This window comes from Lepisosteus oculatus, chromosome 1 (genome assembly GCF_040954835.1).
Source record: "Lepisosteus oculatus isolate fLepOcu1 chromosome 1, fLepOcu1.hap2, whole genome shotgun sequence".
NCBI classification, from domain to species: Eukaryota; Metazoa; Chordata; class Actinopteri; order Semionotiformes; family Lepisosteidae; genus Lepisosteus; species Lepisosteus oculatus.
Genome location: NC_090696.1, coordinates 15,733,842 through 15,759,936, shown reverse-complemented (window position 1 = coordinate 15,759,936; position 26,095 = coordinate 15,733,842). Strand labels below are relative to the sequence as shown.

The window sequence follows — 26,095 nt, the reverse complement described above, 5'->3', positions numbered from 1 at the left end:
TGGAGTCCTGTATCAACATCCTCTCAATTTCCTCCTGCTTTCCTTGTCTGGGAGTCAGTGTTTTGCCGAATTTTCTAAGTACCCTTATCATCTCCCCTTTTGCTCTTGACTGCTCATAAAGAGATGCTGTTCGTTATTTTTTCTTTAAAATGGACTCTCCAATTTGTTTTGGTTCTACCATCCAGCTGATTTTCGGATTTTCTAGAAAGGAAAGAGGAAGAGAAGGAACAGGGGGCTCCCCTGCACCTCTCCTGGATCGTCACAGTCTGGGCAGCCCTGTGCCGGGGGATCAGCATTGTCAGGAGCAGAGATAATAATAATAATTCCTCACAATTACAGAGCACTGTTCCGGAGACTCCACTCAAAGCGCTTTATAGATAACAGGGACTTCCCTCCACTCCCTGGATGATGCGACAGCAGCCAGAGTGCACCAGTACTCTCACCACACACCAGCTCTCAGTGGGGAGGAGAGCAGAGTGATGAACCCAGTTCAGAAATGGGGATTATTAAGAGGCCATCATCTCTCCTACCAGCCTACCCTCGGCAGTGTCCGGCCTACAGCACGCTGTCAAGTGGTTTGCTTGTGACGTTCTTATAACCTGGCGGCGGGTGATGTCTCTTTCAAGGCCAGTTAATGCATCTGGCGGCATTAAGCTGAACTGCTTTCAAGATAGCAGCTTTTTTTTATGTAGCGCAGTGTCATCTAAAAGAGCCCAGCGGATTCTAAGTGAGGCCCTTCTAATGTGTTGCTCAGCCTTAATGTGACTTCACTTCATTTGAGCGGAACAGGGAGCAGTGTATTGTATATCCTTGAATGTCTGCTTGAGGTTAGAAGTATCTGCTAAGTGGCTGCTTAGCTGTTAAGCGGCTATAATGCCTTTCAGCCAAGGAAAGCTGAGAGTAAGCAAGTGTAACGCAGAAGGGCCAGGGTGGAATTGGCGGGGTGGGGCCGAGCAGGTGTCAGACCACAGAAATCTGTGGTTGTAAAGTGGCTGCTGACTTGTGCTCGGCTGGGCTTGCCCCCTCCGCTCTCCCTGGGTGAAAGCCCTTCTATGGGGGAATCACAGCTCCAGCCAGGGAGATTTCTGCCAGGCCTGATGTCATCCTGTTGCTAGGGGACAGGAGGAGGAGGGGCGGGGGTTGCCAAGGACAGTGCTACCCCATCAGCTTGACGCCTTGCCCGTTGCCAAGGGCGCCCGTGGAGGGCAACCCAGCCATGCATGAAAGGAACTCCCCACCCCCCCCTCCCCCCTCCCAGAGCGCACAGCTCCCTGATTGCGGTCTTATATGAGAAAAACTGACTCTTGGTACTCTTGGTAAGGCACTGATTCAAACTCCAGTCTGCAGTCGCTCTGACTCATTGTGTAAACAAGGGAATACCCACCAAGTCTATTTTTAGAGCTCTGACCTTCGGGTATGTGCTTCTGTAGAAAAAAAAAGGAACATTCGTTTGTTTTCGCAAAGTTAAAGAGCTTTTATCACAATATATAAGCACAACAGGCCCACTCAACCTCCCTCTCGCTCAGTCCCTTGGCTCTGAACATCAGGCCTCGCTGCCTGCGTCTTTCTGACAATGAGCCCACACGGCCTCTCCTTCTCCCAGCCCCTCAGCACTACCCTCTAGCCCACACTGCCTCCCTCTCTGTCAACACCTACATTTGCCTTCTTACATAACTAATGGTTCCTGGAGCTGCACTAGCCGGTATAACCTCACTGTTATATAGTGTGCTCATAAATTTAGATGTTTTTTTTCAAGCAGCTTTATCTGGAAAGTGTTCTTCAGTTGCCTGTGTTCAGAATTGCAGTAGCTCTGAGAGACAACGGTTACATAAGGAAAGTTACAAACAAAACTTGGCCATTCAACCATCTAGCTCCTTTGGTTGCTAGAGTTTAATTGATGTCATCCAGCCACGTTTCAAAAGAAGCCAGGCTATCAGCTTCAACAACGTAGCTGGGTCACATGTTGCAGACACCTACGACTCTTTGTGTAAAATGTTACTCCTGTTCGTGGTTTTAACTTTATCTCCTGGTCCTTTCTCTGCAAGGGTGTGACCACTTCAAGAAATTAGTCTTGTAGACGACAAAAGGATTATGAGATTTCATGATTTCACTATCACTATAAACATCACAGTGTAGAAGTCTTAATTGTCTCTGAATTACTCTGAATGTAATTTCTCTGAATTACTTATTACTCTGAAAATACTGCTTGAAAAGTTTCAGCATAATTACCCATTAGATGCAAAACTGTGATTACTCCACAGTGCCTTATGCTGTAGGCTATGGCATCTTAATATATTGTGCTGGACCTTATGCTGTAGGCTATGACATCATAATATATTTTGCTGGACATTATGGTGTAGGCTTTGACATCATAATATGTTGTGCTGGACCTTATGCTGTAGGCTATGACATCATAATATATTTTACTGGACATTATGGTGTAGGATATGACATCATAATATGTTGTGCTGGACCTTATGCTGTAGGCTATGATGTCATAACATATTGTGCTGGACCGTATGATGTTGGCTATGACATCATTATATATTGTGTAGGACTTTACAGTGCAGGTCTCTTTTCGTGGGCGCTGTTGCCCTGGGCAGTTTTGGCCTGCTCCACTGTTACCCCCTTCCATCCTACTCTCTCACCAGTTGGCAGCCCGACAGCACCCCATTTCTGCCCGCTGGCCTGGCTGCCGAGAATGACTTCGCCTGCTGAGGTGGAGGGCAAGGAGCTGGCGTCGCTCAGCCCTGTGGACTTCATCCAGCTCCAGCAGTACATCGACTGTAAGAAACCCTCGTTCTCTTCCCTTCATCTCGGGCACAAGAACAGCAGGCAGCTCCCAAGCGAGAGGAGCCGTTCGGCTCATCTGGCCACTGCGGTACTTAGCAACTAATTGATCCAAAGTTCTCATCCAGCCCTTTCCAGAACCTTGGATCAATTTATTATTCGCTGCTTAATTGACTGCTTTACTCAATTTACTTCTCCTTTTTTGTTTCTTCTTCCCATCGTTTCTTCCTTGTCCTCTTTCTTCTCTCTGCAATTCCAACGGAGCTCCCACGCGCGAGCCCGTGGCTGCTGTTCGGTTATTGAACTGATGAAGCACCTTCTCTAGCCGGTGATCGGAGACGCGTTTTTCTTTCTGGGTCATTCACCGAGGCATGTGTTTGTGCTGAGTTGGCTGTAGTTATTTTCCCTTTGTGGTGTCTAGCAGCAGACTGCACCACGGGATTTCCCAAATGGTAGCACGAGATCAATCAAGCACCACCGCAGGTTTGGGAGTAGGCTTGGCCCTGGGGTTTTTTGTCCCTACAGCGCGCCCCGTTCCTCACTGGGCTCCTCTGAGCTTGTGGAAGGTGGCATCTGCCCCTCCCCCCCTCTGATCCCACAGCGCTTGTCACTGGTGCTGTGGGCTTGCGGGTGTGAATCGTAACAGAAGGCCTCGCGGCGCAGATGTTGGAGGACATACTGTACTGGCGTGACAGGAGGGCCCTTTGGGATTTGATTTCCCCCGCTCACAAGCAACTCCGGCTTCATAGCTACAAAACGCCCTGTCACAGACACCAAAGTATTCCACTACACGAAAGGGCCAGGCCTCCTGGTACTGGAGGGTTCCAAGAGGGGTGACATCACCATCTGTTACAGCCTCAGTGTCAAGTGATCCCTATTATGCAGGTGCAGGTGTCTTGGTTGGTCCAGTGTTTGTACAAGGGTGCTGCTTCAGATCTGCCGAGCATGAATGGAAAATGACTGGTGGTTCGTAAGTCTTTTTTAAAGGACCTCAGCATCCGATAAAAGTAGATGATTGTGGTTTTTTTTTGTTCCAAGCACTGATTCTGTTCGAAGTTTGTCTTCAGTAATCTATTTCCCTTTTGCATATTCTGAATCCTTGATGAATTCGTTTTTTTTCCTCCATCTATTCCCAGTTTGGAATGAGCACATATTAATTAGCTCCTCATTTCCTGTAAATCCCTTGTGCCAGTAGGAAGGAGCCAGGAGCGTAGTGTTTGTCCTCTGAGAGGTGTATCGTCAAGGATCCTCTGTCTCTCTCTCTCCACAGACTGCGGCTTGAAAGTCAAAGATGTGCTGAAGGATTTCTACGGGGACAAGGCTCTGGCAAAGCACAGAAATGGAGAGGTGAGGGCTAACTGCTCCCACGCTGCCTGACTCTGGCATTCCTGCAGCTTTCAATCCTTTTCTGAGTTTCAGACAAGCCCAGCCACTTCTCTCTTCTTAATCACACCCTTTTCCCCCATAGTATGAGGGTCAGCTGGTTGGCAGGACTATTTGTTTTGTCAGAACCCTGCAGGCTGCACCAAGTGCTGTGGTGTTGGGGCCTGCTCTGTTTCGTGCTCCGTGTTGTGTGTGAGCTGTATTAAGATAATGCAGTATGTTCCAGTACTGACTGAGCTGAAGCCGGGCTTGTGTGTTAGTGAAGACTGTGCCTCTTCCTCTGCCAGTGGATCGATGAAGAGGGGTTCCAGCTCTTCCTGAAGACCTACTTGGAGGTGGACGACCTCCCTGCGAATCTCAGCCAGCGGCTGTTCCGATCCTTTCAGAACTCCGAGAAGGACGGAGCCAGTGATGCCGTCGTTCCGCCAGGCAGTATGTCCTTTTGTTTTTTCGGCTCCTGTCCTGTTGTGTACAGCAGGGCTTTTTCTTGTCACGAATCTCTATTATTTTTTTCAAAATGTAACAATCTGCAGTTCGTAGTTTTTGAAAAACAATCTGTTGGGGGGGGACAATGTGCATTATGTCCGTATGACCCCAAATTACATGTTTTTCTTTCCATTTAAAAGTGACAACAATAATTTAATCATTTAAACAGAATTAGGTCGCCAGGACGTCCGCACAAATATAGGAAAACTAATGTACAAGTGTGAGAGGACGAATCTGAGTGTGTGAGAGAGTGAGTGTATAGAGAGAGATTGTGAGAGTGTGAATATGAGAGAGTGAGAGTGTGAATGTGAGAGAGTGAGAGTGTGAATGTGAGAGAGTGAGAGTGTGAATGTGAGAGAGTGAGTGTATAGAGAGAGATTGTGAGAGTGTGAATATGAGAGAGTGAGAGTGTGAATGTGAGAGAGTGAGAGTGTGAATGTGAGAGAGTGAGAGTGTGAATGTGAGAGAGTGAGTGTATAGAGAGAGATTGTGAGACAGTGAGAGAGTGAGTGTATAGAGAGAGATTGTGAGACAGTGAGAGAGTGAGTGTATAGAGAGATTGTGAGAGTGTGATTGTGAGAGAGTGAGTGTGATTGTGAGAGTGAGAGCGTGATTGTAAGAGAGTGAGAGTATAGAGAGAGATTGTGAGAGTGTGAATGTGAGAGAGTGAGAGTGTAAATGTGAGAGAGTGAGAGTGTGATTGTGAGACAGTGAGTGTGAGTATATAGAGAGAGATTGTGAGAGTGTGAATGTGAGAGAGTGAGAGTGTGAATGTGAGAGAGTGAGAGTGTGATTGTGAGAGAGTGAGAGTGTGAATGTTTAGAGAGAGATTGTGAGAGTGGGAGTGTGAAAGAGTGAGAGAGTGTGAGTCTGAGTGTCTAGAAGAGTGAGTGACTGGCCCTTCTCTCCCTCTCTCCCTCTCTCCAGGCTCTGGCCAGGTGTGTCTGAAGGATGTGTCGTGTTACCTCTCTCTGCTGGAAGAGGGACAGCCTCAGGACAAGCTGGAGTGTGAGCCTTCTCCTCTCCTCTGCTCTCACCCCTCCGAGACACCCTCGGCCCTACTAATACTGCCGTCACTTCTAACCTGCCTTGACTTGAAGTCTACATTCCCTCACAAACTGTCCAAACAAGCCCTTTTATTGCTTCCCCACATTGTCTAAAGGCAAAAAAAGCAGTTCTAATATGACCTTACTGAAGCTCCTGTCTGTCATCTTAAATTCATAGTTTAAGTTCTCCTCTCTGTATGTAATGCTCTGCACTTGTCTACATTAAATGCAATCTGGCACAAACCTAGAGATTTCTAGAGAATCAGTTAGAAGTGTGTAAGTGACCAGGGTCAGTGGCCTGTGTGTAAGTGACCAGGGTCAGTGGCTGGTGTGGAGGTGACCAGGATCAGTGGCCTGTGTGTAAGTGACCAGGGTCAGTGGCCTGTGTGTAAGTGACCAGGGTCAGTGGCCTGTGTGTAGGTGACCAGGATCAGTGACCTCTATGTAAGTGACCAGGGTCAGTGGCTGGTGTGGAGGTGACCAGGATCAGTGACCTCTATGTAAGTGACCAGGATCAGTGACCTCTTGTCTTGTTCCCAACAGTTACCTTTAAGCTGTATGACAAGGATGGCAACGGGCTTCTCGACAGCTCTGTAAGTACACAACTGCACACAGTTACACACATCTGCAAACCATCGTACACAGCTCCACACAGTGGTGCACAGCTCTACACCGTGGTATACAACTCCACACTGTGGTACACAGCTGCACACTGTGGTACGCAACTGCACACTGTGATACACAGCTCCACACTGTGATACACAGCTCCACACTGCGATACACAGCTGCACACAGTGGTACACAACTGCAGTCTGTGGTACACAACTGCACACTGCGATACACAGCTCCACACTGCGATACACAGCTGCACACAGTGGTACACAACTGCACACTGTGGTACACAGCTCCACACAAAGAGACACTAACCCCCTCTGTGAGGATGGGCAGTACAAACAATCACCCAGCGTTGCTCTCTGCGCTGATAACCAGTTTGAACCCTTATCCAGTTTTTTTTTTTGCAAAAGGCTGTTTTGGTGCCCAGCGTTGGCACAAAGGGCGCTTTTAGCGAGCAGTGACTCGTCGGCGTGGGCGGCGCTAGCTCTCGAAGAGAGTGATTCACAAGACGCCAAGCGCTCAGATGGCAGGGCAGACCGCTGACTGTGCTCTTGGCGTTGGCAGGAAGTGGACCGGATCATCGCCCAGATGATGCGCGCTGCCGAGTACCTGGGCTGGGACGTCAGCGAGCTGAGACCGGTAGGGACTCTCTGCTGTCAGCATAACCACGGGGGCTAGGCTGCTCCTCCACAGCAACCGCAGACTGGAGACTTAGCATCCTCTGTCTTCTGAGATGCCACCCGCTAATTTATTGTCACAAATAGTTCTCCTCAGTCACTTATGTGACGACAGTAGCTCCACGAACTTTACTGAGCTCTCGGTCATCCCACAGCTCAAGACTCAGGCTGTGAATAATCGTTATTCAGACTCTACAGCCTCGTTTCTGAGCTGGACTCGAAATCCATTGCTATGAGACTCTACTGTTTATGGACTTTTTAAGCATAATAACCAGTACTCGTTGTCTGCTCTGGGCCTCACCTCGTGCCTTGTGGTTCCGGATTTGGTTGCTGTTTGCTGCCGCTCTCCCCAGGTGGCTTATGGGTAACGGATGGGTTAGCAATACTCATTTAACAGTGGTGTATGTAATCCGTTTATTGAGTGCTGATTCACCTTTCCAAATCTTAAGGGCACTATACATAGTGTGCAAGAACATACAGGATAAACTGTAAGCCAATCGGACATAGGCTCTGTCATCACTTAAACATCACGGGAGATTTGAAAAAAGTCAAAGAAGTTGTCTCTCATAGGGTCTGAGGACAGGAATTCTGTAACAATGCCGTCCCCCACAAAGTCGGAGGTTTAGCCCTTGGTACAGTGAGCAGAGGACCAGCCTCAGCTGAACAGAACCTACAAGAGGGATGTAAACATGAAGGAGTTCAGAGATGTGTGATGGAGATTGTATAGAGCCTTGAAAGACAGTAACAAGATCTTGTATTGAATACGTGACTTTATGGGCAACTCATGTAGAGATTTAAGTGTAGGAGTGATATTCTGCCAGGGCCTGCTGTGAGTTAGTAGTCTAGCTGCAGGGTTCTGCACAGACTACAGCTTCCTGAGCGGAGTGTTGGGGAGCCCAAGGGGGAAAAGGAGCTGCAGAAGTCAAGACTGGACCTTGGCAGAAGTGTGGTCAAGCCCAGTGTGGCCCTGCTGAGCGTGGCCCGGTTCCTCCGCAGGTCCTGAAGGACATGATGACCGCCATCGACTCGGATGGGAACGGGACGGTGTCGCTGAAGGAGTGGATCGAGGGAGGCATGAACAATGTCCCGCTGCTGGTGCTGCTGGGACTGCAGGCAAGAGACCGGCTCTTCTCTCTCTCTCTCTCGCTCCCCTGCTCCATCGCCTCGTACTGCCCCTCTTCCACCTCCTCCACCCCTCCCTCCCCCTCTCTGTCAGGGCTCCTCGTCTCTCTGCCTACCCGCTCTGGATACAGCCGTCCTTTTGTTTGGGTAATTCCCAATGACTTCCCTCTCGCTCATGTTCCCTAAAACAGGAATAGCCAAGACTGTCCTGCCCCTGAGCAATTGTCCCATAAAACAAGTCAAGATTCCATACCTATGACAACAGAGGCTCATGACTGTCTGAGAGGTTGAATGGGCTGTGCTGATGTGTCGATTTCATTCTTCTTTCATTTAGTGCACTAATGCTTTTACACTAGACAACAGGGTCAGATCTAGCTGTACCTGCCTGCAGCAAAAAGGTGCCAAGTGCGCTTTCCGATTGTTTTTACCTTTGCTTCATTTCTTCTAAAACAGTTTTTATGGGGTATAGTAGATTAGCAAATATTTCCACTTGTCCCCTCTCAGACACGGATGCAAACAACGAGTATGGTTTCAAATCAGGCCTGGGGTGTTTGCGTTATAAATGTGATATCCTTATCCAAACTCTCCCTGCGGTATAGCAGGCAGGCTCTCAGGGAATTGCTCAGTGCCTTTCCCTGGGCAAATTATTGCCGTTATGAGCTGCAGCCCGTGATAATTGTCAAAATCGCGGATCTCGGTGACTGTGGTGCCAGCAGGATGCAACCGATACCAATCTTGAGACCCATCTCACGCTGCCGTATTTGGGCTTGTGGCTTCTGCGTGGTCAAAACTTGGCCGTTCCCGGGCCCTCCCCTTTCTCAGCCGCGCCGATCGCCTCTCTGTTCTCACGAGGGAAACACTCGCCAAAGAAAGCGGCTAGTCGATCAGGGGAGCTCCCGCCGCTGCCTGTAATTGGCGGATCCCAGAGAAACGGCCTTATTCCCGGGGACGCTGGCCGTTGGGGTTTCCCGCGGCAGCGGCAGGAAGCAGCCGACTCCGTTGTCCGAGAGATAGATGGGATAAACACGTTGGGAAGTCAGCGCAGAGTCATGGAAACATGAAGTGCGTCAGTCCAGGGAGAAGGCTGGTCTGCTGAAAGGGCTGTTTCCTGTGTTAAGACGCAGGGCAAAGCGAGGACATCTGCCGGGTGTTTCTCTTGCGGAATGGAGCTCTCACACGCTCTCTGCATCACTGTTCAGTTCCCAGTATTAGTTTCCCACACAGCCTAGCGAGGTAACGTACAGTAGTTCAGGTGGGTGGCCGCATCGGCATGCATAGTCTGCAAAGGAACAAGTAATAAGTTTATTCCATGCTGAGAAGAGAAGAGAGAACACACAACGTTTCGGCTGTGAAGCCTTCTTCAGGTGTGAGCAGGTTCCTCACACCTGAAGAAGGCTTCACAGCCCAAAACGTTGTGTTTTCTCTCTTCTCTTTTCAGCATGGAATAAACCTATTACTTGTTCCCTAACGAGTTAACGGTCAGTTCAGTGATCTGAAGACAAAGGGGAAGATGTGCGCCTCTCGATACTGGCACACGCTCCCAGTCTGCGGGCGCACCTGTCTCGGGCCTGTGCAGAACTTCGCCAGCGCAGACGTGACGCCAAGGCATGGTGATGCTGTTTTTCTGAGGAGCTGGGCGTCAGATGGCAGGGCACACAATCAGAGATCGTTTCAGTGGGAGCCAGGAGAAATGTGTGCATGTGTGAAACATAACAAGTCAGTTTTCTTCAGGGTTGCCCTTTGACCTTTAACCTGCTGGCCTCCTGACAGTGTCATCGAACAGGGCAGATGCATTTTTCACTGCCCTGCCTGTCTGGCCCTCCTGCGTGTGGAGTTGGGAGCTCACTACCAGCTGTCCTATCTGAACTGGAGCATAAACAGTGAATGGGCGTTGAACCTACCTTGCATTTAATACAAAAATGTGTTTGACACATTCTACGCAATTTTTTTTCTCTCACATCACTCATCACATCACATCGTAGGACTGTCTGACTTGCGAATGAGCCACTTCCTCCTTTGCAATACGGCCCTAGGACTTCCCTTTGAGATCCGTCTCTCTCTGTCGAGCTTGGCATGAAATATCAGAGCAGAAGCCGGAGGAAGACAGCTGCCTTCCTCTGAGGTGGCTGTTTTTCCTACAGTCAAGTGCTGGCTGTAGAAGTGACAGTGTTTTCACTTTGACAGATGCCTGCTACATTGACTCTCTGCGCAAAGATGCTGATGGCAGGTTATGTAACAATTAAAGACTGATGCTCTGTTTTCAGACTGATCAGCAGAAAGACGAGCAGGGAAAATGCCAGCCATCCATTGTCCAGATTAGAAAGTCTCGTGGGCAGTAAATTCTCCAGGTTTTACTGCCGTTATTGAGCCTACTCTGGGGAATGCCAGCGGGACTACACAATAATTCAGACAGTTTAGATTTCCCGCGATGGCCCTAAATAAACAGATTGATTGCCTTTAACAGGGGCGATCAGTCTCTGTCCTTCAATCGATTGAAGGGGAACTGCAGTCCCAATTTCTCAGAATGGTTATTAAATCCGGGTTACAACATATATTCATTAACGGTGCAGAAAAGAATGATTAATTCCCAATTAAGCACAAAATCGTGAACTTTGTGAAAGGACAGTGAGTCGCCATGTTGTCGCAAAGCCCTGGTCTCGCCTGGGGCGAGCATGAGAGTTCCCACAAATTGTGATCCTGCTCGCTAGTCACTGTAATGACTAATGTAATGTGATGTATAAGTACAGGCTGTGCAGAAATGTTCCAACGTGATCAGCATACATAGTTAACAAGTAAGTAGCACTTCTGTCGGCAAAACTGTCTTGAAATCGAGAGCAATATTGGATTGAAAGAGATGTATTCACAAGCCTGCTTGCTTACAATGTCACAGGGCCGCTTCGTGTCACTGGAAGATTTGTTGCCTCGTTCTGAATCACGGAACATGGTGTTGGCGCATACCTGGAAATTTCATCAATTTTGTGATGTAGATTGGAGGTTTTACAGGTTACTGTGTACGCCTTACTTTTATTGTGGTTTGAAGCACTAGCTAGTGCTGATTCTTTCTTGTAGTTCCCCTTTAAAGTCAGTTAGATCTTCAATTGCAATGAATTTAAAAAGACACCGCATCGATCGCCCTCGTCGAACTGAATGCCCTGACCTGGAAGATATCCGCTGACTGATAGGATTTGTCATGTTGGCATGAGTTTTCGCAGAAATTCTGAATTAGTGCAAGCAACCAGATAATGATGATGATGATGATGATGATGATGATGATGCAGGGACACTTATCTGCCCTATCTGCACGCAGGACTGATAAAATGACACAGAAATTTCAAGAGGCAGTGTTGTGTTACTGTACTAATACCTCGGTCTCTGTTTCAGATGACCCAGAAGGATGGTCAACACCTGTGGCGGCTGAAGCATTTCAACAAACCAGTCTACTGCAACGTTTGTCAGAACATGCTGCTGGGCCTCAGGAAGCAGGGCCTGTGCTGCACTTGTAAGTCTGTCCACCAGAGGGCACTCCACACACACACACACTGTCGCTCCACATGCAACACTAACAGCTAGATCTTGGCCAAATATCAGCCCTTCTGTTCCATCACTTGGCTGGATATTAGGCACTACCACCTCGTGCAGTGTCTGATTAATGTGTTTATTCAGTTTTACAATTTTAAGATGTGTGTTGTACCCAAAGCCCACTCTGGACTGGATTAAGTGAAACTGTATTTGACTATGCAGAACAGAAAGAACGGGAAAAAAAATGGAATTTCCCAGTCTACGGTGGGAATAAGGCCCCCATTACAAAACCACATCATGTTATACCAGCTGCAGACTGTTGAACAAAGAAATATCCTCGAAGCAGAAAAGCTAATATTCTAAAATTGGTTTAAAAATGCTGTTTTACTTTGAAAAACCGTGGCTAAGATAAACTCTGCAGTTTGCAAAACTGGAATCGCCTTGGGTTCCCCCCAGCAGGAGGCAGATCAAAAAAGGAAGTGTGGAGTCCGGACTGGAAGTGGGTGTCGAGGAATGTGAGGTGCATAGCCAGGCTGTGTCCCATGTGGAGTGCAGCGCCATCCTCACATCCTAAGAATCAATAATATTAATTCCTTACTATTATATAGCAATTTTCTGGACACTCAAAGCACAGGTAATGGGGACGCCCCTCCACCACCACCAGTGTGCAGCCCCACCTGGGTGATGTGACGGCAGCCAGTACTCTCACCACACACCAGCTATCAGTGGAGAGGAGAGCAGAGTGATCAGTTGATGGGGATTATTAGGAGGCCGTGATGGGTAAAGGCCAATGGGAAATCTGAACATAACACTGGGGGTAACACTCTTTTCGAGAAACACCCTCGGATTTTTAATGACCACAGAGAGTCAGGACCTCGGTTTTACGTCTCATGCGAAGGATGGCACCTTTTTACAGTATAGTGTCCCCGTCACTATACTGGGGCATTAGGACCCACACAGACGGCAGGGTGAGCGCCCCCTGCTGGCCCCACTAACACCTCTTCCAGCAGCAGCCTTAGCTTTCCCAGGTACTGACCAGGCTCACAGTTGCTGAGCTTCTGTGGGCTGTCAGATGGAGGGTGATGTACCTGCTACACCTGGCAGGAAGTCGGGCAGCGTGGCCTCAGGAACTCCTTTGCCACCTGCTTTTCAGTCACACCTCAGGAAGGGCCAGAGAGAAGCCCCTGAGGCTGCACGCGACGGGGCGGAGAGACAGGGGGCCGTGCGCCGAGCGGGATCAAGACCGGCGCGTGCGCGCGAGTGTGTGCCCTCCTCACCTCCGCTCTTCCCCGTCCGTCTCATCCCGCAGGCTGTAAGTACACGGTTCACGATCGCTGCGCCAACAAGGACGTGTCGCCCTGTGCCCGCACCTACGTCAAGTCCAAGAAGGACACAACGGTGAGTTCTGTGAGCGTCTCTTCGGCGAGGTGCAGACTCGACAGGGTTAAGGTTCGAGAGGGCCGCTGGGGCTGCAGTTAGGGACAGGGTTCAGGAGAAAAGTAGCAGGAGTAGAAGGATGTTGTGATGTACGGTGAGTTTTTTTTCCCATTGTTCCCTGCAATGAACACCACTGAGGGGAACCCCGCTGACTTTCTGTGTGCCCCCCACAACAGAGTCTTGGATAAACTCCGGCCTCAATGTCCAGGTCAAGACTGGACAGTGTGAGTGAGTAGATAGGTCATTTGGTGGCCCAGGGCACTCACTCATCTGTCGTGCCTAGACATTTTCCCACAACTGAATCAGTGGACTAACCCACAAGGGGACGTGAATTCTCTCCCCACTCAGAGGGATGAAGCTTTCAAGCCGAGCAGTGCCTGAGAGGTTTTTTTGCTTGTGTGAAGCTCGGTTATTTACCCCTGTGTGTGTCTCTCTCTCTCTCTGCCCACCTCTGGCTGCAGGTGAAAGCTCACGAATGGGTCTGTGGAAACTGTGACTCCAGTAAGTGCGACAAGTGCCAGAAAAAGATCAAGAGCTACCAGGGCCTGACAGGACAGCACTGCATATGGTGCCACCTCAAGGTACGGGCACCCCCGTGGGTCAGATCCACAGCAGGGCTTTCACCAGTGCGGCTGCCCGTTATCGGGAAGCGTCAGATCCCGGCGAGCGTCCGTGCTACCCAACAAGAGTGCCAGTGCGTATCCTGTTGTTGTCTTTCAGCTCCACAACGAATGCGTATCCCAGATGTCTCTGCAATGTGACTGCGGCCCCTTGAGGGATCACATCCTGCCTCCCTGGGCCATCTATCCCATCATCCAGGTATCGCCGAGCCGTTCCCGGAAAAGCATGGTCCAGGGATACACCATCACCCAGGCTTCTGGAATCCCCCTGAATTGTCCACAAAATATCAGGAACCCACCCTGTACCTAGTGCCATGCTGGATCTCTGTAAGCAGCTGGACCAGTTGGGGAGCTATGCGATGCCTGCTGTCCCTGTCCCCGTTTTGTGTCCTTTCTCAAGCAGGATGACTCACGGATGAGGCTGAGATGAGGTGTAGTGGTATTTTGGGACCCAGGGGTTGGTCTGGGCCACGGAGCTGTGCTTCTCAAACCCAGCCACCTATCTGCCACTATTCACTCCTCCAGGGGTTCCTAAGACTGTGGACACTGAGTATTGGATAAGATCACTTCATTGGCCATATACAATTTCTTGTATTAGGAATTTGGTTTTTCGCATGCCCCAACTTGCTCTCCATGAGACACACAGACAGGGAGAGAAGCTGGGGGTCAGAGCACAGGGTCAGCCATTCATACGGCGCCCCTGGAGCAGTTGGGGTTAAGGGCCTTGCTCAGGGGCCCAATGGAGTGGGATTCCTCTGCCAGCCACGGGATACAAACAGGCAACCTTCCAGACACAGGCACAGATCCTGAGCCACAGAGCCACCGCACCGCCCAAAGTACAGCTCACTCCCCACCCCCACCATGGACTGTTTCCCTGGTACGAGCCTGTAGTGAGCTCCTACCACTTAATTTCAGCTCTTATGAATGAAGCATCAAAGGTGCACATTCAGAACATGATTGCCTCAGTTATGACAGAGACACAGTTTCCATGCAATCATTTCAAATGATGCAGCAGCCCAGATACACGGGGCAGCCTGGATTGCACCACGTACCCGCTGGAGAGACATGTGAAGGCTGGGAGGCTGAGGCAGGAAACCTCTGGATCCAGTTTTGTGACAGATCAGGCCTCAGACTCCCTGCACTCCAGGACAGCTGTGAACCACGCCCTGAGCTCAGGATTGTCTAAATTAGAGGGACAGGGCCCTGCCAGGCCACACAATGCTCTGGTACTTTAGATTCTTCTGTGCTTTCATACTCGTGTATTTTGCACCACAGGAGCACAGCACCCTGAAAAATGGTGCTCCCAGTGCCACATCTCCAGACGACAACGGGCTGTACCACACCACGCCTGACGGGCAGGTCCTACGGGTATGCAGGCTGGCACCGTTCCCAATCCCTGTTTGTTTCTGGAGGAATTTAGTATAAGAAACCTTCCTAACTCATAACCAAACTATCGTCAGTGTGTAAAACGACTGTACAAGAAAGCGAGGGGCACAGAGGGACAGCTTCGGTCCGTTTCTTGATAGAGAAATGACAGAAGACTGTTCTAAATTAAGGAGTGCAAAGCTATTCTTCACCCCTAGACTAATCAAGTGTCCGTTTTGAGCCAGGTTTTCCTGTGCTATACATTAACTCAGTTGGCTTCAAAAGACACAGCTTATCTACAGTAACTGTTGCAATAGAGTTGTTACATCACAGTAAATGTATCTTAGAATTCTTATTGAACTGATAGGGAAATCAAATAAGGTGAATCAGCAGAAGAACCCGAACCTTTGCACACACAGCACCTGTGAAAGATTGCAAGGTACCCAGTTATCTTTGAGTGTATTGAAGTATTCTACCCTGAACCCCAAACCCTTACACTGTTCCTGGTGTTTTCCCCAATGCCACCATTAAAAAGAGCTTTTCTGCTTCAGTCTGTGCTGTAGCAGAGCACTGAACACGTCCTGACTTGTACCCCTTCTTGTGCTTTCCCCACAGATCAGCCCTATCCCAGACACGCACCCCCTCCTGGTTTTTGTGAACCCCAAGAGCGGAGGCAAGCAGGGGGAGAGGTGAGCACCCTCCTGAGCTGGTCTTTTTGTCGAGCTCTGCTATCCAGTTAGGCTGGAGTTCCTGGGCTATCGTGTACTGGTGCCCGTGGAGTCTTTCACCTTTGGAGAAGTGCGTCCCCTGTCTTGTCCAGGATTAGTCTGCATCCACTGGCAGGATTAGGCCCATATTGAAAAAAAAATGTTCAACTCATCCAACTTCCATTTACACTAAGAGTTGCGGGGGAATGGAATAAGCTGTCCAGCCACGTTGAAACTGATACCCTGGATTCTTTAAAACAAGGGGTTGATGAGATCCCAGATCAATTAGCAACCAAACAAGCTTGATAGAGCGAAGAAACCTTCCTGATGCTCTGACAAAGACAGATTTGCTAGAGTCTTCTTCTCTCTCCCTTGTGGAAACCTGGCACTCAGTGTAGGGTTTAGATTTGGGTGACGCTTTGAAGTTTGGACTTAATTTGGGTGACGCCCTGTTGCCTGAACACTGTCTCTCAATCAGTCTGCTTGTGAGCTCTTTAAAATAGTGTCGGTGTTTGTGTTCCTGTTGCAGAGTGCTGAGGAAGTTCCAGTATCTGCTGAACCCCAAGCAGGTTTACAACCTCTCCAATGGAGGCCCCGGGCTGGGGTAAGACGGTTTATGATTAATTACACTGTACTTTCTGATGTGTGTGTAAACTGGGGGCTGTTTTATGGCTGGCAGTGCCAGGGGAAGCCTGTTAAGGCGCAGAGGGCAGAGAACTCCACCGCATGGTTCGTGTGTCTGGCTCCATATACTGTAAACCAGCCCCAGCTCTTGGATACAGTATTTGCCAATCTTATTGGGATAATCACACGTAGGAAGTCCTGCTGGCCTGAAAACAAGCTTAAATATTTGCTTTTCTGTTTCGTCATTATTTGTTGTACCTGAGCCTTCAGCTTGTCCTGTGTATTCTCAGATAGATTGAATTGTTTTATCAGATCCTTTTACGTCATGAATTGTGTTTTTTTTCCTTCATTTTCAATGCCCAGTTCTTATCCAGTTCCTAGGAACCTGTGGTTTCTGGCTTCTTTTCAAGGTGAAGTGTGGGCAACATTTTGAGGAGAGGGCCCAGTGGCGCCGCCCTGTTGGCTGCACTGTATCAGTGTAAGATGCTGCAGTTGAGAGCGCTTCTGGGCTGATTGCAGGTTCTCTGTCTCTTGGGATTGCAGGCTTCACTTTTTCCGAGACCTCCTGGACTATCGGATCCTGGTGTGTGGGGGTGATGGCACAGTGGGGTGGATTTTGGATGCCATAGGTAGGCACCGTCCTTTGAATTTCCCCCTGTCTCCTGTGCTGCTGCCAGCATTCCCCAGAGCAGTTCTCAGAGCAATCCACCCTCACCATGGCGAATTAGTTAGCTGGGTCTTCTTGCATCAGATCAATTACACACCATAAAGGGGGATGTTCATGTCACTGTCCACATACAACGCAAGTATAGCCGATTTCTGAGTGATGTGTCAGTCTTGTGCGTGTGTGTGTCCTGTAGTTCCAGAGCTACAGGAAGCGTCCTCACTTGTGAAGCTGAGGCTGTGTGCCACCCCCCAGGGCTGAAGTTGCTCCTTTCAGAACTGTGATGGCGAACCGATGGAAGGAGAGCCGCTAATCAAACCCACGGCGGGCTCAGAGGCATAGAGGGCACCAGCCTGGCCTCTCTGCTGGCACAGTTCTCACACCCCTCTTTCCCGCTTGTGTCTTTTCAGACAAGGCCAACCTGCTGGTGAGACCCCCAGTCGCGGTGCTGCCCCTGGGCACTGGCAACGATCTGGCCCGCTGCCTGCGCTGGGGAGGAGGTGAGGGGCACTGGGAGGGGGGCACCAGCAGGTTAACTTTCTGGCCGATAGCTGCCCACGGTTGTGTGGGTACCCCTTGATGCGCCAGAGCCTCTCAGCGGAATTTCGGTGCAACCTTCAGTGTCAGGCGGGGGTGTCGCTTGTAAAACCGAGAGAGTGGGGGGTGGGGGTGGGGGAGATTCGGGGTCTGCTGCGCAGGACGTCCTGTTGGGAGGTGTCGCCCCCTCCCCACGTGAAGATCCCGTGGGATCAGGTTGAGGGATGAACCCGTGTGACGTGCCTGCACGCAGGATACGATGGGATGGATCTGCGCCGCATCCTGAAGGACCTCGAGAACAGTACGCAGGTGCTGATGGATCGCTGGAGCGTGACTGTGATCCCGGAGGACAGCAGGGAGAAAGGGGACCCTGTTCCGTACGAGATCATCAACAACTACTTCTCCATCGGAGTGGTGAGTCAGCGCCAGCCTGCATTGCTCCAAGTAGTCCTGCCTGCAGGGGCTTGAGGCTGTCAGACCCTGTGAAAAACAGCCCCCTTGGGTATTTCAGGGGATTCTGCCTCGTCGCTGGTGTCAAAATCATCATTTCCGTACTATCGCTGGGAAACTCAATCCGGCTCCGCCTGAGACGTCACTTATCAGGTCAAACCTATTTTTATATAGCGCTCTCCACAGCAGAGTCTCCTGCAGCGCGACACACAGTTCCAGCGAAAAGGCAAACATTATTAAAATTCAAATTGTTCTCAACTTGGGCTTAAAGCATTCAGAGTCTCAGCCGATGTGGCCCTCCAGCAGAGATACAGTTGTGGAAACAAGATGAAATAGACAGTCCAGATAGCTTCCCCTCTGCAGCTTTTTCAGGATGCTGTAAATGTCAGTCCTTAAAGTTGCCCGGACAAATTTCTTTCAATTTAGCCATTTTTTAATGTGCGTTAGTCAGTGCTCTGCCAGCTGTACATTGGCATAGATGCAGAACTGAACACAGATGAAGAGCAGCCAGTTGTTTGTGTTTTGAATCAGTGGTTCCAATTTTCTAACGTCAGTGTGGAATGAATTTACTGCGTGAGAATGACTTGCATGCTAAAAAGATGTAGCCACGTGCCCCTGCGCAGATGATACCGTGCAGCTTTCTCTGAAACATGCTGTGCAGCGGAATGGCTTTAAAGTGGTTATGTGTGTCCTCTGTTCTGCTGTGGGCTTCTGGTGTGAGTCTCTTCAGGATGTTTTGCTGGGTCAGGTCAGCTGCTGGAATGAGTCACTGACAGCCTGTCAGCTTTTATGAATGGGTGCTCTTGTGTTGGCAGGACGCCTCGATTGCCCATCGCTTCCACATGATGAGGGAGAAGTACCCCCAGAAATTCAACAGCAGGTAGGCACAGAGCTGCAGTGCTGAACAACAGCGTCCTACTGCTACCCACGGGTGCGTGGTTACTTTGTGACTGTCTGCATCAGAGCCAGGTGTGTTTCACACCTGCAGCCAAATAGGTTGCTGGTGTCTGCTCCCTTTTGTGCTTGGTGTTGTGTCACAGTGGATTTATCTCTGAGCCAGGCCTGTACGAGCTGAGCTGACAGTATGGTGGAATACATTGAGACAAAGGTTACAGACTCTCAAGAGCAAGTTCAGGATCTGAGAAAACTGTACCCGCCGAACTCCGCTGGCTAGTACATGCCATTCAGCAGAACCAGGAATGGGGATTATACTGTACAGGGCATCCTTCCCTCTTATTAAGACAGATTAACCATGAAATTCCTGAAAAGATCTCTTTCACACCACACCACAGGATTCGGTTAAGCAGTCCTTACCCCAGTTAAATGAGTCAGTTTGCATAATAGCTTTTCTTACTGGACTTGTGTCCTTACAAATTAGCTCGTTCTTTACTTAGTAGCGATCCCTAGTACAGCCAGATCTCCCCTCGAAACCATGTGGTTCTTCTCTCACTTTCCAGTGTACGTCCAGAGACACAGAGAGGCTCTGCGGGGTTTCTAGGTCTCTTCAAATCACCGTTCTCCTTGTACTGGGAGGAAACTAAACGCTGGACAATTCGTCCCAAAAACGGAGTAATTGAATTTCACAGCAACTCAAGGAAAACTATAAATAAGCGACCAATGTGAGGTGCTGTAGCAGCTACTACAGAATATACAGATCTGTCAGGATTCATTCTTCTCTTAAAAGCAAACAGCTAAGATGTCAGATTGCCACGGCATTGTGTTTCTGCATAAAGAAGGAAGAATGCAGAGTAAAAGAACAGAACAGCGTGCCGCTGACTCTAGAGTTCTGCACAGCAGTGTAATTCATTACTTATGACCCAGTTTAAGTTTTTAGACCTTCTGCAGTAAATGTGCTCTTGGCTGCACTGTTGAACGATCCTAGTTCCTAGGCGACTACTGTACTGTCTGCATGAGTGCAAGTTTGTGGGTGATATTACTTTATTTCGGGGGGGGCATGAGTAATAGTTGACAGCACCAGCCCTGTCAGACCCTTGCCGTGCCCTGTGAACGCCAGGTAGCGGGTGAGATGGTAACAGCAGCACCGCACCGGGCTGGGGGGCTGTGTGAGTGTGGCGCGGCTGGTGAGTACCCCCCTGCTTCTGCCTTTCCCGTCTGCTCCAGGATGAAGAACAAGCTGTGGTATTTTGAGTTCGCCACCTCCGAGACCATCTCTGCCTCCTGCAAGAAGCTGAAAGAGTGCCTGACTATTGAGGTGAGTTCAGGGCTTGGAGCCCCGCTCCATGTGGGACAAATCCCACAACCACTGCAGAAGGCTTTTCAGACATAATAGTAATAATAATTGCTTATACTTATACAGCACTTTTCTGGACACTCCACTCAAAGAGCTTTACAGGTAATGGGGACTCCCCTCCACCACCACCAGTGTGCAGCCCCACCTGGATGATGCTCCAGTACGCTCCCCACACACCAGCTCTCAGTGGGGAGGAGAGCAGACTGATGAAGCCAGTTCATAGATGGGGATTATTAGGAGGCCATGATTGGTAAAGGCCAGGGGGAAATTTGGCCAGGATGCCAGGGTTATACCCCTACTCTTTTTGAGAAACGCCCTGGGATTTTTAATGACCACACAGAATCAGGACCTTGGTTTTATGTCTCATCTGAAAGACAGCATCTTTTTACAGTATAGTGTCCACGTCACTATACTGAAGCATTAGGACCCACATGGACTGCAGGGTGAGCGCCCCCTGCTGGCCCCACTAATACCTCTTCCAGCAGCAACCTTAGCTTTCCCAGGAGGTCTCCCATCCAGGAACTGACCAGGCTCACGCTGGCTGGGCTTCAGTGGGCTGCCCGCGGGGTGATATGGCTGCTGGCTGACATCTCTATTAGTGGACAAATTCTTCAAAACATCTTGCCTTGTCATCCAGGAGCCATGGCTACTGCTCTGCATGGCTGAGAGCTAATTAGATTTCCTCTTACCAATATCTTGACTCTGTCAGGCCTGTAAAGAAAGAGCGAGGAACTTTGGACAGCACGCCATGTCGCTGTCGGAAAGAGCTCCTCTTTTTTTAACAGGAGATTGGGGCTTCATTTCAACAATATAAAAAAATGCTTATTTTAATGCTGAACTGTAATTGGATAAATCTGGGAGTGTTTTAATCACAGTTACCACATTGCACCACAGAAACGTCTGCCTTGGATTAAGACGGCGCCTACTTCGGCATTCCTGAGCCCCGTTGCTGATAAAGTGGCTCAGTGCGCCTTGAGGAACTCAAACCTGAAGCTCAGTTCATAGGAAGCCTGCTGGGGTTCTGTGTCAGTTTAAACCGCATCCAAAGAAGCCCAGCCTGGCTTTCACATTTAAACCTGAATTAATGTAAACACTCATAAATGAAAGGCTTGCTTTTCTTTTTGGCATCGCGCGATTACGATCCTTGGGCTTAATCTGGAGTTCCTGCTCATGATGTAGGTGCAGTTATCCCTTGAAAGTTGTATGGCTACTGCATAGAAAAGCTTTCAGGTTCTATGTTTTCACACACCAGGCTGCAGCATGGTGTTTGGGTTGTGCAGTTTTCCTAGTGAGTGCTGTTCAAGAACTAAGATCCTGGGTTCTGTCGGGTTTCCTATAATCTGGCAGTGAAATTGCACAAATTGTGATGCGATCAGAACCAATGCTTCAACAGTAATAAAAGTGGATCGTGATTGTTGGTTCACTGGAATATATTGCAGTTCTTTTGTTTTGTTAAGTTGCAAAATGTGTGCTTTGTGGCTCACGCTGTTCTGTAAAATGACTTAACTAAGCATTCCAGCCCAACCAGTCTTTCTATCTGTCAGTGCTGCGGGGTGCCCCTTGACCTCAGCAACCGCTCATTAGAGGGCATCGCCGTCCTTAACATTCCCAGCATGCATGGCGGCTCCAACCTATGGGGTGAGCCCAAGAAGTCGGACGGCAAGGCATCGGCCAATCAGGAGCCCCCGCCGGTGATCACAGACCCCGAGGTCCTGAAAGTGAGCGTGCAAGGTAAGAGGGGGCACGCCCCAGTGCTTGCACATACAAAATTCCGCTTGTGCTTGGGATTGCTTTTCCCTCACTTCCTCTCTCGCGCTCACAGACCTGAGTGACCGGAGGCTGGAGGTGGTGGGGCTGGAAGGGGCGATTGAAATGGGGCAGATCTACACCGGACTGAAGAGTGCTGGGCACAGACTGGCCAAGACATCCCAGATCACCATCCGGTAGGCACCCTTGCCATGCACAAGGCATAGACACAGAGGGAGCACTGTACCCCCCTCCCCAACCACATCTGGCCAGGGCGCGGTGAGGTGGTGTGGGTCCAAAGAGAGAAATTCCTGTCCGCTCCTGGGAAAAAGCTCTACTCCAAGAGCATCATAAAGCTTAGAAGTGTAAAAAGGTGAGTTTTACCTCAGGACAGTTTGGAATTCAACGTCTGTCTCCCTTTCTCTCCAGCACTAAGAAAGCCCTTCCCATGCAGATTGACGGGGAGCCCTGGATGCAGCCCCCATGCACTGTAAGTGTGTTGGCCTGGAGCACTGCCTGCACTACACCCTCGAGCTGTGTTTCGCTTCATACGGAGGTCCCTTTGAGGCTAAGACCTCTTTTTTTAACAAGACGCCTGAGGGAGGTGGGGGGCAGAGAAGGGATTTTTAGGCGGGGTTGCAGGTGGTCTGTGGATTCCACAACCTGTTTGTGTGTTTTGTCGGATCCTAAGAAATCCGGTAACACGCGTGTCCTGGTGAAAATCAGACAGGCACTTGTCTCCAGCGAAAGACAGTGTCTCATTCCTGATTTGTGCCTGGAGTGTGGGTCGGGTGGCCTCATTCGCCTCCCCTGCTCGTGCCTGGCTTGTGTTTGAGGACGACTGAAACGTGCCTACGGTTCAGGCAGGAAGAGGTGACAAGGTTGTGCGCGTCCTGAAGGAATGCTGTATTCCAATGCTGTGGCTCCCGGGTTTAATTAGGTTAGAAAACTGGACTTGCCTCATTTATTGTAAGTTACCTGACCTGACTTTTCTCGAGGAGAGGTGACGAGGTGCCTCTGTGCTCTCAGCTTCCCAGAATTACTTGTGCTTTTTTTATCGGACCCGTGTGCAACAGCCTTTTCCATCACTGGGTGAAATGAAGAAGCAGAGCCGAGGGCCAGCGTCCTCACCCGCTCTGCAGTGGGAAAGTGGCACCTCTTAACACCCGTTCTCGAGTGGTCAGATAACCCCTAGCCAAGGACTCATTTTTTTTATCCCAAGTGAAGAACGAAGAACCGGTCGTGACGATCCGTCCGTGTTTTTGGCTTACGGGTGCCCGTTCTGACATGACCTGCCTGGGCTTCTTTCCCCAGATCCACATCACCCACAAGAACCAGGCCAATATGCTGATGGCACCTCCTCCTCGCTCCTCCAGTTTCTTCCACCTGAAGAAGAGCGCCCCCGAGAGTTAACCCCTGGGACTGCGACAGGCACGGCCTCCCGTCCCCCCACCCCTGTCCCACGTCATCAGGGGGGCTCGGCGAGAGAGACGGACAGACGGCACACACCCCTTTACTCTCTTTTTTTCCCCAGAAATTAAGCCCCCAGTCACATCATGGCATGATGGCTGTTTCCACTCTGATCAGCGTAGAGGGGAAAACCTCCTCAAAGACAGATCCCAACATTTCAAACAGAGAAAAGGGTCAGCCACGTATTCATTGTGCTAACCCTCCGACTTGCAGCTCCTCAATGCCACTAACCCGGCCACTTGCAAGCGCCCTTTATTCCAGGTTTTGATTTCATATAGTTCACCCAGACTGTGCAAAAGTATTCCCGAAGTATTTCCAAACAGAATTCCGGACCCTACCTTGTAGTGCACAGGTGAAATTCCTACATGAGCTGTAGTCGGCATTCAATGGGATTGTTGGATCATGACGGCACGCGGACTGGATTCGGGATTGGGAATTTCCAGGACACTTTGGTTTCATCCTCTTTTCTTGCTTTTATCTCCAGTTGGTGTTACAGTGATGCTGTCCTGTCAGTGGCCTTTTCTTGTGTTTTCCAGTTGTTTCTGAAATAATTGAAATGCATTGTCTGCTATTCTTGTACTTACAGAGAGACGGTGCAGGCAAGGGTGGATGTGATATTTATAGTGGTTGTAGAGTCAGACAGGTGTCTTCCCAGTGCACACGCTGCTCATAGCAGACCTCTTATTTAATACTGGTGCGACAGATAAAAACATTCCGTCAGACCCTGGTCTGGTTGTCGGTAGTCAAAACAAAACTGGTACTACCAAAGGTACAGCATGCTATTTCTTAGACACTGGCAGATCAGTGTAAAGTTTAACTTTCGACATGACTTTTTTCCCGTTTACAGCTTGACAGCGCCCCCCTGTGGCTGGCTGGGGTCCTGCATACCTGCAAAAGTGAGAATTGTGTCAATCCTGCATCCTGCTCCTTGTTGTTTGTGCTGTATGGCTGTAGTGTGAAAAAAGACAATGCATGTTTTGGAGGAAGTGTGCATGGTTCCTTTTATTTAATGTAGGTGGTAGCAGAGAGATCTGAACCGATTAATGAATGCCAGCACCAAATTGCTGTAATGCAAGGAGATAATTTAATCAGTCCCTCAGACTTTTTTTGTCTGAAATGTAAAAGGTAAATAGACTATCCTGCAGCTGGGTGGTGAGGCTTAGTTGCACTTTTACTTCAGAGGTTGCTGTGCCTTAAGACTTTGGTCTTGTGCAACATGGAAAAACGTCCCCTTGTCGTTTCCGGATTACAGTGATTATCAAGTCTTAAATATTCAGTCATTCATGAACTTTTCAGCTTTGAGTGACGCTCAATTGCTTCCCCTAGCATCCAGTTGTTTAAAATCTTTTTAGAAGGTGTTTTTTTGTGGAACATTTACTGGGCAGAACAAGAAAAGGTCATGAGGAAATAGTTTAGCTTTTACTCATTGGACTCAAACAGTCTCTGTACTGTTCTATAGCTGCTCTGTGAACTGAATCCAGATTTGTGCTACAGTAGTCAGCGAATTTATTAGAACACCCTGTTGCTTTGGTAGTTTTGATGTGCTGAGCATGTAAAATCAAACCACTGTGTATTAAAATCTTCAAAAAACTATCATAACGGTCTGTGTTTGATGGCTTTAATTAGCTGCTGAATTCAATTTAAACCAGAACAAGAAGAGGAAAAGATAAAATGAAAGGGGTTGTCTAGAAATTTGGAGGTCGGTCGTACAGTAAAGAACCAACAGCAGGCAGAATTACATCTCGCTGTGTGATCCGAGAAGCTGTTTGGAACCACGATTCTGTGTTCCGAGAAGATCCTTATGTAGACAATTCTGAGAAATGTCAAACTTTGCTTGAGGTTCTAAATTAGTTCCTTACAAGATGTGTTTGCAAAACTGAATGACTAGTTTTTTTTCTGTAGTGAATGAATACTTACTTGTGTGTGTTCTGAAGCTCAATAAAAGACATTTACTGAGGTGTCACAGTATATGTTTTGCTTTTGCTCTTGGCTCTGCAGTGACAGTCTAGCCAATGCACATGGTTTATGTTATTACAGGTTCCTGGGAATCATGTGATATCAACATCTTAATAGACGTGCAGCAACTGTAAGTGTGGTTTGTAGACCACACTTTATTGTGTTTGCTAATGTATACTTTTCAAACGCTGAAGTCCCCAGACTCAGCTCAGCCTGGTTTGCATTTTAGAGACGATGTTCTGTGGAGCCATTCTTATAGTGTCATAATAAATCAAATACAGAATCTGTGTCAGTTTGCTGCCTGGCTGGCTCTTCTGTCTCGTCTCTGATTTCTATGTTGGTAAAGATAATACAGCGGGCATCTCTGGCCCCTGGAGGCTAATACTGCTGGTGGACTTCAGGTCACTGGTTGTATAGGACGTTGGGTCGCTGGTCAGTGGTGCTGGTGGACATCGGATCACTGGTCACTGGTGCTGGTGGATGTCGGGTCACTGGTCTGGCGGACATCAGGTCACAGATGCTGGTGGACCAGACTGGGCTACTGATATTAGTGACCTGACTAGCACCAGCAGCCATATCGCCCTGCAGCTCATAACTGGCAGCCCACTGAAGCTCTGCAGGTGTGAGCCT

At 49.1% G+C, this 26,095-nt stretch overlaps 1 protein-coding gene across 4 annotated transcripts in view; it reads left to right on the top strand.

The window, feature by feature from the left end:
* The window catches only part of dgkaa (diacylglycerol kinase, alpha a), a 35,526-nt gene extending 10,061 nt beyond the window's left edge, over positions 1-25,465 (top strand). For all 4 annotated transcript variants that reach the window (XM_015344311.2, XM_015344310.2, XM_015344309.2 and 1 more), the window contains 23 exons: positions 2,652-2,786; positions 4,061-4,137; positions 4,461-4,605; positions 5,587-5,667; positions 6,249-6,298; positions 6,885-6,959; positions 7,994-8,110; positions 11,501-11,618; positions 12,948-13,036; positions 13,537-13,656; positions 13,796-13,894; positions 14,971-15,063; positions 15,676-15,749; positions 16,297-16,371; positions 16,935-17,020; positions 17,466-17,555; positions 17,846-18,006; positions 18,858-18,922; positions 20,164-20,254; positions 21,838-22,024; positions 22,116-22,236; positions 22,469-22,529; positions 23,354-25,465. In XM_015344311.2, the coding sequence (XP_015199797.1) occupies positions 2,702-2,786; positions 4,061-4,137; positions 4,461-4,605; positions 5,587-5,667; positions 6,249-6,298; positions 6,885-6,959; positions 7,994-8,110; positions 11,501-11,618; positions 12,948-13,036; positions 13,537-13,656; positions 13,796-13,894; positions 14,971-15,063; positions 15,676-15,749; positions 16,297-16,371; positions 16,935-17,020; positions 17,466-17,555; positions 17,846-18,006; positions 18,858-18,922; positions 20,164-20,254; positions 21,838-22,024; positions 22,116-22,236; positions 22,469-22,529; positions 23,354-23,452 (2,259 nt within the window). In that variant the 5' untranslated portion in view covers positions 2,652-2,701 and the 3' untranslated portion in view covers positions 23,453-25,465. The remainder of the gene's footprint in view (positions 1-2,651; positions 2,787-4,060; positions 4,138-4,460; positions 4,606-5,586; positions 5,668-6,248; positions 6,299-6,884; positions 6,960-7,993; positions 8,111-11,500; positions 11,619-12,947; positions 13,037-13,536; positions 13,657-13,795; positions 13,895-14,970; positions 15,064-15,675; positions 15,750-16,296; positions 16,372-16,934; positions 17,021-17,465; positions 17,556-17,845; positions 18,007-18,857; positions 18,923-20,163; positions 20,255-21,837; positions 22,025-22,115; positions 22,237-22,468; positions 22,530-23,353) is intronic.
* Positions 25,466-26,095: the final 630 nt, after the last annotated feature.